This window comes from Danio rerio, chromosome 15 (assembly GCF_052040795.2).
Source record: "Danio rerio strain M-AB ecotype USA chromosome 15, GRCz13ab, whole genome shotgun sequence".
In the NCBI taxonomy this organism is placed as follows: Eukaryota; Metazoa; Chordata; class Actinopteri; order Cypriniformes; family Danionidae; genus Danio; species Danio rerio.
In genome coordinates, this window is record NC_141035.1 from 32,618,046 (window position 1) to 32,630,923 (window position 12,878).

The 12,878-nt window shown below is 35.4% G+C and overlaps 1 protein-coding gene across 2 annotated transcripts in view; it reads right to left on the bottom strand.

The window, feature by feature from the left end:
- Positions 1-1,603: 1,603 nt before the first annotated feature.
- The window catches only part of wscd1a (WSC domain sialate O sulfotransferase 1a), a 69,968-nt gene continuing 58,693 nt past the window's right edge, over positions 1,604-12,878 (bottom strand). The window contains exons 7-9 of one of the 2 annotated variants that reach the window (NM_001441488.1): positions 11,902-12,066; positions 8,715-8,915; positions 1,604-7,191 (exon numbers count right to left, since the gene is read on the bottom strand). In NM_001441488.1, coding sequence (NP_001428417.1) covers positions 6,839-7,191; positions 8,715-8,915; positions 11,902-12,066 — 719 coding nt within the window. In that variant the 3' untranslated portion in view covers positions 1,604-6,838. Of the gene's footprint in view, positions 7,192-8,714; positions 8,916-9,704; positions 11,104-11,424; positions 12,067-12,878 lie in introns of those variants that run through there. The other variant, XR_015508208.1, reaches the window with a different exon arrangement.

Consider the following 12,878-nt stretch of genomic DNA (forward strand, 5'->3'; position numbering starts at 1 on the left):
TTTCTTTCTGTATTAAACGTCAAACAGACACGGTTGCTCCTGTGTCCGGTCAAACCTCCACTGGTTTTTCCTCCATTTCGTGGGTCCAAATAAACCGAAAAAGAGCGCTTTTAACTTCTCCCCCAGCCTCCCGCTGGCCTGCAGCAGGGAAACACACACGCACGCAAGTGAATGCCGCTCTCTCATTGGCTGTAGGCGATGGCTGATGTTATTTTCAGTCAAAACTCAATTCACACAGCATGATTTGAATCGCCGACAGCTCCAGATATTTAGCACGCCAAATATCTCGCAGGCATCGGCGACTCATCGGCGATTCTCTCAGATCGCGTCTTTGAAAGTTCATACTGTGTGATTGTCACTCACGTACACGAGCAGCGATTTGCCTGTGATTTCAGGCATTTGTCGGCGATTTCTCAAAATCTGTCGGCGAGCCGAAATCGGGGCTAAAATCACGCAGTCTGAACTAGGCATTAGTGTGCACACATGTCCAGATGGGACCAGATATGACATGAGGCAACAATATGGTTTCATTACCGCAAGTTTTTGATGTCAGCTTGGTGTGTCCTGGGCTTTAAGATCTACAATGTTAAATATCAAAATTAGTTTTTTAAAATGATCTCACTATAACCCAATCCCATTTCTAGCTCTTGCTTCATATGAGATCAACAATCACAATGGCTGTAGTTATTCCAGTTGCCTTGTTTTTTGGTATTTATCTTCAGAAAATCACTGAAGACAACGATATCATGTTATCATAATGATATAATTTGCCAAGAAGCTTATAAGTGTACTGTGCATTAACACTGTGGCCATAATTATCAATTTAAACACAAGAAAACACTGTAAAAAGGTCATTCCCAGCCACTAGACTTTTCTGACAAGGTATTCGAGTGTCATGAGTAACAGAATGTTGTGAGACTGCTATATAGGAGTTATTATAAGGGATCACTGAAAGCAAAATTTAGCGTTTTTTATTTTAGCATTTTTTTAAACATGACGGCAAAACATGAACACAGTTATGAATGTATTGAAACATATGCTTGTTTGTTGTAAAAATTCATAATAATGACAAAAAATACTAGTTTGTGCATCTCCTGACTTCCGTGTGCTGCCATTTTGCCATTGTAGATGGTGTATTCGGTGAAATTTTTTTACGCTTTGGTTTCGAGTGTGGTCCTGAAAAATCTGAAGGGATATCTATCCCGTCCCCTTAGCCCTACGCCTTCAAGCTAAAGAGAATTGGGACACCCCTACCCCTTCACGTGAACGTGCAAAACAAGGGGTTGGGGTAAGGGTAAGGGCTAAGGAGTAGAACTGGGATTGGGCCTTGCATTTAATCCTGAGGTTTGGGTATTACTACGTATACTGTATACAAGACATGCAGTAGTAATTCTGCTATATTCAGTAAGGCACTCAATACGTTTGGCACATTGCTTAAAAAAACATGAACAAATAATTTTAAGATGTTTTAGTCTCCCAGGCATCTGTCAGATTTATTTTCCTCAGAATATCTTAAAAGCGAGTCTTTGAAACATTCAAGTGGCTTTAAGCTCGGAAACAATCTTTTGTCACCACTTCTGAGAAGACGAGAAGAGACATCCGCTTGCATCATGAATTTTATTCCTCATGTTTTCAGAACAGCAGTAAAACCATGGGGTCCGGCCCCTGTTAATGGCATCCACGCATGTCCACAGCAGTCACAACCGACATCAATTGAGTCCAAAAAACAAAAACAGAACACTTGAGCTCGTTCCACCTTTTGTTCCTTTGCTCAAAGACAGCACAAAAAAGATTCTATTTACTGCTGTGCAAAGCTCAGCCAACATAATCAATTCATGAGGGAACTGATTATATATTTTTGTCTATGAAATGAGGCACATGAACACAACTTTTCACACACACACACTCAAAGAACAGCTCAGTGCTGTACATGTATTGATGTAGTGGATCTGTGCACTGTATACTGCAGCCACACCAAGATGCGCATGGAAATAAAAATCTCTTTCATTTAGACATTAATCTGTCACAGTTCTCCAGGCAAGACGCAATGACCTCAGCACCAGGCCTGCAGGAAATCACAGTGGGGGCGCCATGAAATTCATTTATAATTCATCCGGGCCACACAGCACTTTATTCTCCACGGCAGAGGCTTATAGAGACAACTTAAAGCCAGATCTGATATATTTCATTAAACCTCATATATGGCTCATTAATTATACTTGTGTTAAGCTCGCTGATGTAGATCTCTTTCCAAGACTCCATAGGGGCCAACATTGTAATTTATATTTATAAAGGCTTACAGGGGTTGCGCAAGCAAAAAAATTTTTTTGAGAGAAAGAAACTCACTCGTTGCATGTGCGTGATGATCTTCCAACCATCAGAATTCACACCGTATATGTCCGGCTTAACGGAGAAATCATTTTAAGCTCATTTTAATCAAATTAAACTTGCCAAGTGTGAACATCCTAAAAATACTTTCATTAACTCATCCAAAAAGACTCTTAAAAATGTGGATATTATGCACTACCTGACAAAATTCTTGTCTTCGATCCCAGTTGTAAGAGCAACAAATAATAACCTGACTTCTAGTTGATCCTTTGGAAAAGTGGCAGAAGGTAGATATTTTCGATGAATCATTCGTTGAACTGCATCCCAATCATCACAAATACTGCAGAAGACCTATTGGAATTCAAATGGAAGATTTTCATAGAAATCAGTCAAGTTTGGTGAAGGAAAAAAATCATGGTTTGCGGGTTACATTCAGTATGAAGGAGTGTGAGAAATCTGCAGAGTGGATGACAACATCAACAGCGTGAGGTATCAAGACATTTGTCTTGAATATTGCATTGAAAATCACAGAAGAAGGTAAGTTCTTTAGCAGGATAGCATTCCTTTTAATATTTCACATCAAAGTTCCTGCAAAGAATATCAAGGTGCTCCAGGATTGGCCAGCCCAGTCACCAGACATAAACATTATTGAGCATGTCTGGGGTAAGATAAAGGAGGAGGCATTGAAGATGAAACCAAAGAATCTTGAACTCTGGGAGTCCTGCAACAATGCTTTCTTTGCCATTCCAGATGACATTACTAATAAGTTGTTTGAGTCATTGCAGAGATGTATAGATGCAGTCCTCCAAGCTCATGGGAGTCATACACAATAATTATTCTTTTTCCACTGCACCATGACTTTATATTCTATACTGTACATCATTTCTGTTATGTGACAAGACCTTACTGCCGTAATTAATTAATTAAAACCAAGGCGTGATCATATTTTATTTTGGTAACAAAATAATCTAGAGGTCTTTGCCTTTCATGAAAGCCACTTCTAATACCAAATGATCAACTAGAAGTCAAGTTATATTTGTTGTTCCTAAAACTTGGATAGGCGACAAGACTTTTGTCAGGTAGTGTACAATGTCCTTTCTGCACAGCGACATGGTCTCAACCTATTGTTTACGATTGGTCTTCAAACCAGTGAAATGTATAAAGAATGTTTATTTAAAACTAGAAAATCTGGCTTTAAGTAAAGCTAATCGCTACGAAGCCACGGCTTAATTTCTAACAGTTAGAATTGTTTTTATTTAGCCTACACTGAATGGCGCTAACCGATTGATCTTTTGTGTGTCGTTGAATAACTCAGAGCCCCGGCGGGATTCGCCACCAGCCCTGCTGCGACATTGTCTGAATTTGCAGCTGATCCCAGTTTGGCAATGTGCAAAAGAGTATTACACCAGCGCTTAATCCAGACACATCTGGAGCATGCTGGCGGCGTGCTAATCAGCTCTGGGAGGATTAGCATCAGGCTAACGTCATTCCGCAAGGCAAGTCTTGTCTAGTCTAGTCCGGCTGAAAGCCTCCTCTCGTTTTAGAAGGAATCTCGCAGGAAGGGGACCGGCAACACTAGTTTGACTTTGATGTATGCTAAGTCTATTTGCCATGTCGTATTTTATTCTGATTTTGACTGTCTGTGAGGGAAACCTGGTTGTTATTTTGCTATAAAACCACCATAAACATGCTGCACTCTATATTTAGATTTGTAGTCAACCAAAAAAACTTTTTATTTCTTTTCATTCAAGTATCTTATCCCTTCTGGTCGTTGATATTGTTTAAGGTTATATCCATCTGCCATGCACTCTCAGAAATAAAGGTACGTGAGTTGTCACTAGAGTGGTACCTTTTTGAAAGGTATACATTTGTACCTAAAATGTCCATATTAATACCTCAAGGGTACATATTAGTACCTAGAAAGTACAAAAGTGTTTCTTTTAATTTTTTTAGATACTAATATATATCGTTGAGGTATTAATATGGACCTTTTAATTACAAATTTGTACCTTTCGAAAATGTACCACCCCAGTGACAGCTCACATACCTTTATTTCTGAGTTTGCTAATACATTAGACATCCTAGCACTTAAGATACTGGCTTTGTGAATAATCTGAATGGTCACTGCTAAGAAAAAAAAAGTCTTTGTGAAATAAGGGTGTAACAATACACGAAATCATAACAAAAAATGTTTAAAAAGGATCTTTTAGTTTGGTAGGAATATTTCCTGAATAAATACAGTGTTTTTTTGACCACTGCATGTTCAACTTAATTAGCAACTTCTAGATTTATAAATATTAATCAGTTGATATTGATTCCCAAATCCAAAGGAAGATCATTTAGTCTATTGAACATGTATTCTTTTGGATTAGATCTGAAAAATAGTTGAAGCTTTTAAAGCAACCACCCCAAACATTACATACAGGTACATTAGATTACCTGCTCCTATAGTTAAAGATAGCAGGGCATAAATGGCTTTTGATTTAAATGCCCATTTATATCATATTATTTAAGAAAGTATCACAGAAGCGCAAATTTAATAGATTTTTTTATAAAAACAAAATAATAAATATGTGATTAATAAAATGAAAATTTTACAAATTGAAAAAGACTATTACACTTTCTATATTTATTCATTTCCCTTCAGCTTAGTCCCTTATTTTTCCAGGGGTTGCCACAGCGGAATGAACTGCCAACTATTCCGGTGTTGTGACATTTTATCCTACCCATCAGATTATGTTGAGTATACCAACACTGTATTTGAATAGTTCTGAGGTTGGGGTTAGGGATTAGGTAGGTTAGGGCAAGATTACAGCTTCATATCACTCTACTCCACATTCAAATTTACGTTGGTAGCAAAATTTGATGGGTAACAAATTGAGTAATCAAAACGTGCTACCTACTTTTAGAACAGGAGGTAGGACAATTTGACAAGCTATATATATATATATATATATATATATATATATATATATATATATATATATATATATATATATATATATATATATATATATATATATATATATATATATCTTATCAACACACAGCACTGTTTTGTTCCCTAAATTTGAGCACCTTTAGGACTATCTTACTTTATATATAAGAAATTATTAAACCTAAAAAATAAACAGCCATTGAACATAACAGTCTGTGGTCTGGTGTTTGTAGCGGATATATTTTTTAATCTTGAAGAAAATAGTAATTACTAAATTTATTATAACTGAATTTATTTAAAAAGAATATTTCTGCTGTTCTGTCACACCTCTACATTATCAAAATAAAACAATGATGTTGTTATTGTATCCAACGGATTGTTATGATCTTCCACTCATGTCACATTAGTTCATGAGCAATTACATCTGTTGTTTATTAGGCCTCTTGTTGGTTTGTAGTTGAAGGATGCGATTAACCACTCAAGTATCCTCACAAAGGAGAAAGCAAACCTATTAAACCTCTGACTAGAGATGTTTTTGATTCTCATTTTAAATTTGTATCAAGTCTGATCTACAGACTGCCGATAAAACATGCATACGTTAAGCATACACTTTAAATATGTATGCTTTAGTACAGTTTACACGTTCTCATAGTTTTTTATTTATTTATTTAAGTGTTGATTATTATATCTAGAAATAAACAGCAATTGATTTGAATATTTTGGCCTCTGGTGTTAACCGTTGCTCCATTTATGCTTTATTTAAAAAAAAAAAAAAAAAAAAGCAACTGATGATGTTGTTATTGTGTCTGACGTGGTTATGATCTACCACTCACATTAGTTCATAAATGATTGCGGTTGTTGTTTATTAGGTCTCTCATTGACTTGTAGTTGAAGGATGCGATCAAGCACTCAAGTATCCTCACAAAGGAGTAAGCAAACCTATTTAACCTCTGACTACAGATATTTTTGATTCTCAGATCTGCCGGACTAAATTTGTATCATCAAGTCTGATTTACAGACTGCCGTTAAAACATACACACATTAGCATACACTTTAAATGTGTATGATTTCATTCAGTTTACACCTTGGCATAGTTTTTTTTTTTTTTTAATCAATTATTATATCTAGAAATAAACAGCAATTGATTTGAATATTTTGGACTCTGGTGTTAACCGTTGCTCTCTTTAAGCTTTATTGAAATGTTCAAAAAATAAAAATAAAAAAATAAAAACTATGCTGTAGTTATTGTGTCTGACATGTGGTTATGATCTACCACTCTCATTAGTTCATAAGTGATTGTGTTAGTTGTTTATTAGGCCTCTTATTGACTTGTGGCTGAAGGGTGTAATTAAGCACTCAAAGTTTCCACCCAAAGGAAAAAGCAAAACTTATTTAGCCTCTGACTAGAGATGTTTTTGTCAGGCTCTATTTTTATAATTAACAGTCTCTGATCTACAGACCGCCGTTAAAACATGACGGTCTCAAAGCGCACCAGTGGAGAACAGCACCGCATGCTGTTATTTTCAGCCTCAGTGTGTGAGTTTATCAATGAATGCTCTACTTGAGGACTTATCATCTAGGAAGGTATTCTTGTGGTAATCCAGAATGGTTGCTGGCTCTGAGAGCCTGGTCCACAGTGTTGATATAGCCATCTATCAGCCGCTTCATATCTGCGGTGAAGGGGTCGAAGGCGGGTCGTCGCGCACCTGAGCGCTTGAAGTGACCATCCTTGTTGCATTCGGCACAGAGGAGATGCTCTTCACTGACGCTGGTGTTGAGGAAAGAGGTGATGGATCGTAATGTTGGCACCAGCGATTGCTGCAGATCCTCATAATGCACCACCAGAAGCTGCTTTCCAAAGCGCAGCCAATCCAGCACATGAGAGGCCCACCAGGAGGCATAACTACCCACAAACTCTGGCCACTCTGGAAAGAAGAGAAAGCAGGACAGTGAAAAACATGACATTAAGGATTTGTCTTGTAGTACAGTACTACTGGCTAAGTAATGGTCAAATACTGAATATTGTTTTAAGTTAGAATTATGGAAAATGCTGTTTCTGGGTTGGTAAGAAATATTTATATTTGAACGTATTAACTAATATAAATGTGTTATTGTGTGTTTTATATTAATATTGAATAATAATAAATACATTAACTTTATATTGTTCAAAAGGTCATTTAAAAACCAAGAGAACCAATTAAATTTTCATTTCATTCATTCATTTTCTCGTCGGCTTAGTCCCTTTATTAATCCGGGGTCGCCACAGCGGAATGAACCGCCAACTTATCCAGCAAGTTTTTACGCAGCGGATCCACTTCCAGCTGCAACCCGTCTCTGGGAAACATCCACACACACACACATTCACACACACTTATTTGTTTTATTTCGGCTAGAGTAAAACAAATTTTTTATTTTTTTAAAACCATTTTAAGGTCAAAATTATTAGCCCCTTTAAGCTATATTTCTTTTTCCGATAGTCTACAAAACAAACCATCATTACACAATAACTTGCCTAATTACCCTAACCTGCCTAGTTAACCTAATTAACCTTTAAATCTCACTTTAAGCTGTATAGAAGTGTCTTGAAAAATATCTAGTCAAATATTATTTACTGTCTTCATCGCAAATATCAAATAAATCAGTTATTAAAAATGAGTTATTAAAATATTATGTTTAGAAATGTGTTGAAAAATAAATACTAAAACAAAAATAATTGATCAAAAAGAACTATATAGTTGCAAGAACACGTTTTTAAATAAAATTAAATTTAAACATCTCACAGACAACAAAAAAAACTAAAAACTAAATAACACTTAATAATACAGTTGAAGTCTGAATTATTAGGCCTCCTAAATTATTGGCCCCACAGTATATTTTCCCCCAATTTCTCTTTAAGGGAAAGAAGTTTTTTCCTGCACATTTCTAAACATAATAGTTTTAATAACTAATTTCTAACTGATTTCTTTAATCTTTGCCTTTTATCTTTCTTTTATCTATTTTAGATATTTTTCAAGATACGAGGTTTCAGCTTAAAATACCATTTAAAGGCTTGACTAGGTTAATTAGGTTAACTAAGCAAGTTAGGGTAATTAAGCAAGTCATGGTATAAGGATGGTTTGTTTAGTTGACAATGGAAAAAAAGTATAAATTAAGTGGGCGAATAATTTTGACCCTTATGTTTTTGAAAAAAAAAAAACATTAAAACATTAAATACAACTTTCTCCAGAAGAAAAAACATATTATAGGAAATACTGTGAAAAATTCATTGCTCCATAAAGCATAATTTGGGAAAACTTTGAAAAAGAAATTCACAGAAGGGCTAATAGTTTTGACTTCAACTGTACATAATATTACCAAAAATCACCCTGACAGAAATAGTGTCTCATTATGATATATCCAAGTCCCAGTGCCTGCGGAGCTCAACTGAACAAAGAGATGCCCATAATACCTTTGCCCTTCCAGTGCTGATCAGAAGCGTAGCCCAGATGCCCAGCACACTTGCGGTTGAACTCGGCCATGAGCGATCGGTAGGGGTTTCTTATCAACAGTATTGCTGAGTCATACATCTCTATATCCCGCTGGCCGCTCTCATGTGTCTTCACGCAGATGGTTCGTCCGCTCTTCCAGTAATCTTTCTCACCCTTGAAGCCTGCACAGTAGGAGGAGAAGCGGATTAGAATACAGCCAACTGCATGCCTCTCCATCCAAACACATACACTCCAAAAACGCCATAAGAAAAAGGCTGTTCTAATCCAGGCATGGGCACCGCAGACCCCCTCCAGCCAATGTGCGTCAGGTTTCTGTGATGGATTTGAAAAGGCACAGTGACTTTCAAGCAGGTCGAGTTCTTTAATGGTAGAGAGAAAAAAGAAAAAGAATTGCTCAATAAAGTTTGGCATTTGATAGAGAACAGAAGGTCAGCTGTGCCCAAATGTGCATTATCAAAGTCATCTCAAATAGCTGTGCAGAAGCAGAAAAATCTGAAATTCTGGAAAAGAAAAAGAGTTTAAACTTCATACAAACTCACTATAGAGGACTCTGCTCCATTATTTATCTATTATTATTCATTATTGAAGGTGACATTGTGGCTCAGTGGTTAGCACTGTCGCCTTACAGCAAGAAGGTTGCTGGTTCGAGTCCTGGCTGGCTCAGTTGGCCATTTCTGTGTGGAGTTTGCATGTTCTACCCGTGTTGACATGGGTTTCCTTCGGGTGCTTTGGTTTCCCTCACAGTTCAAAGACATGCAGTATAGGTGAATTGAATAAACTAAATTAGCCATGTGAATGAGAGTATATGGATGTTTCCCAGTACTGGGTTGCAGCTGGAAGGGTATCCGATGTGTAAAACATATGCTGGAAAAGTTGGTGGTTCATTGCGCTGTGGTGACCCCTGATGAATAAGGAAGGAAAATGAATGACTATGTCAAATAATTTTTTTTGAGCTGTAGTTGAGTACATTTTGCCTAATTTTGGTTATGATGCATAACAGTTAAACAGATAATCAGTCAAAATTCTTAAAATCAATCCCAGTTATCCCAAATTATATATATATTTTATATATATCACATTTTCTTAATGCAGAGACAGTGTGTGGTTGTAATATGGGGTAAAAAGTGAATAAAAAAATTAATCTTATTTTATACTTTCATAAATAATAGATAACCGCTAACACTAAACAAAATCAAACAATATTCAGGAATTTAAAATTATTTATTTTGTGCATTTTCAATTCTGTGAATTTCCCATTCATTTTCCTAATCAACTGGAATCAGATACTGTATAATAAATGTAAAACTTGCCATAAACTGGATCCATTACTAATGTAAATGAATGCAAAATGCTTAAATGTGATAGGGAACATCTGCTTCTGTTGCAGTCAGTTTTTTAAATGACTAACCGAGTTGACAATAACAGAGTTGACATTTACCACCATTTTGGGATTTAGGTCAAGATGCTAACCTGTAACTCAGGGGTGTTCCTGGAGGGCTGCAGCCCTGCAGTTTAGTTCCAACCCTGCTCTAACACACTTACCTATAGGTTTCAAACAAGCCTGAATGACTCAATTAGTACAATTAGGTGTGTTTAATTAGGATTGGAAGTAAACTAAAGCTGCGGTCATACTGCACTTCTCTCCTCATATGCACGTGAATGCGTCAGACTGGAAACGTAAGCTTGTGCATCAAGTTTCACAGTTCGAGTTTGTTGAACTCTGACCTGCAAAATCGCATCACTTGACTGCATCAGACCAATCGAGGATCAAAACATAACCTCTCTGAACAGAAAATTTAAATATGGACCAATCACTCGCTTTTTTAATGTCTAATCATCCTGTTTAATCCCGCCCCTTTTCGCAGTGTCGTACTACAGAGTTTCGCAAGTTCACCGCAGCTTTAGTTTGACACCTGTGCTTTAACCAAATGCCACATGTAAAGTCTAAAACAGACTTTTATGCTTTATTCAAATTCACTCAGATACAGTATATTTTTTATTACTTAATATCTACTTAATTAATATGTTGGGTGTAATATTGGTGTAACATTTTCTCAAATGAATAAGAAAAAAATAATGACATGCCTCAATGACTTCTAGAGTTTCCCATCAAAGGAAGTGACATCCCTTAGAGCAAGTCACATTCTCATGGAGCAAGTCACTTATATATAAAATAGATGCTATATGCAAATAGTAAACATGCAAAAATATTAAACATAATAAAAAATGGCATAATAACTGGCATAATGACTTATGGCATAATAACTGAAGCTGAATGTGTGGTTCAAGAGACACATATAGTCAAAAATAGATATAATGGGAGTATTTATCATTTGTTTAATTTATATACTGTTTCATTAAAATTTTTGTTTTTTATAAAATATACCAGCGATTCTAAAATCATCCATAAACACCATAAAGGTCAAGCCAAAATAAATTGAAAATTTAATGAAACTAGCTGCATTTAGCCTATAAAAACGTAAATCAAATAAAAATATAACTGTATATACTGTTTCATTAAAATTTTTGTTTTTTATAAAATATACCAGCGATTCTAAAATCATCCATAAACACCATAAAGGTCAAGCCAAAATAAATTGAAAATTTAATGAAACTAGCTGCATTTAGCCTATAAAAACGTAAATCAAATAAAAATATAACTGTATATACTGTTTCATTAAAATTTTTGTTTTTTATAAAATATACCAGCGATTCTAAAATCATCCATAAACACCATAAAGGTCAAGCCAAAATAAATTGAAAATTTAATGAAACTAGCTGCATTTAGCCTATAAAAACGTAAATCAAATAAAAATATAACTGTATAAATATGATAACTTGTTATTTTGATTTGAATAGGCAAATCCAATAATATTAACAATCACATTTTCCATGCAGAATGCAACTAATTTCATACTGTTATGGTGGCACATTAAGCTTTGGTTAAATGCCCACTTTCCATTAGAGACATTGGCCTGTTTATGTGAATGAGAGAAACCAGATAGCTATTATGATGAATTCATCTCATCCAATAACTGTGCAATAATATTTTTCAGACTGGCTTGATTTGCTGGAAAGTTGCCTCCAGCATGCATGGTTTTGGACTGGAAAGATTCCTCATTTCTGACAGCGTGATGATGGCATTACCTCTATTGTAGAGGGTGCCGTCGAAGTAGTAACTGCCTGTGTAGTAGCCGGTGGCGAGCTCAATCAGGTGCCTGACCCAGGTGTTTCCAGCTCCAGGAAAACTGGACAGAGCCACCAGTGTGCTTGACTTCTCAGGCAAAAACCTCTTATCTGTGCATCTGGAATCTAGAAAATAAAAAATACATTTCGAATAATCATTTACCACTTAAATATGGGTAAGAAACTACAGTTTCAGTATATAAACAACCATATTTTTTTGTTATATAGCATATTCAGTTAATATAAGTTAATTGCAAAATAAATATTTAATCAAATAGACAGTATATGTATGACTTTATTGAAATAAATAGCTTGGAATAAAGGGACTAAGCCGAAAAAAATTAATGAATGAATAAATAGCTTGAAGGCCTACATAAGCAATTTAACATTTATGATGCTGTGCTTTATTTCTGGCTGTGTAGCACCTACAGCTCTACTGAAAAATCAATGTTAGGTAATGTAACAATGATTAGGTACAGTGACACTTATTAATCTTCTCTCTTGAATGTTTTGTAAATTTGGTCAATAAAATAATCGATATATACAGGGATCAGAAAAGATCAGTGAGTCAGGATTCGAACTCAAGATGCCTGAACCACAGTGGCAAAAAATAAAGGCAAGATAAATATATTTTAAGGTTTTAACTATAACTGGATAACTTTAGTAATGATATTTGTCACTTACTCTGCTTATTTGAACCTTTGTTGCTTATTTGAACCTTTATCAGATCATACTTTTATTGATTTTTTAGTTTTTTATACTTTGTAGATCATGTTTTTGATTGGATTTTAAATAAGCAATGTAAAAAAAAAAAAACAAAACTGAATTTGTGTATAAAAGCTAGTTTATTGATGCTGCATGATAGAATAATATTCACTGAACACGGATTGTCTCCATTCAACAAGCCAGTATTGGTTTTCACATTTATATGAGCAACA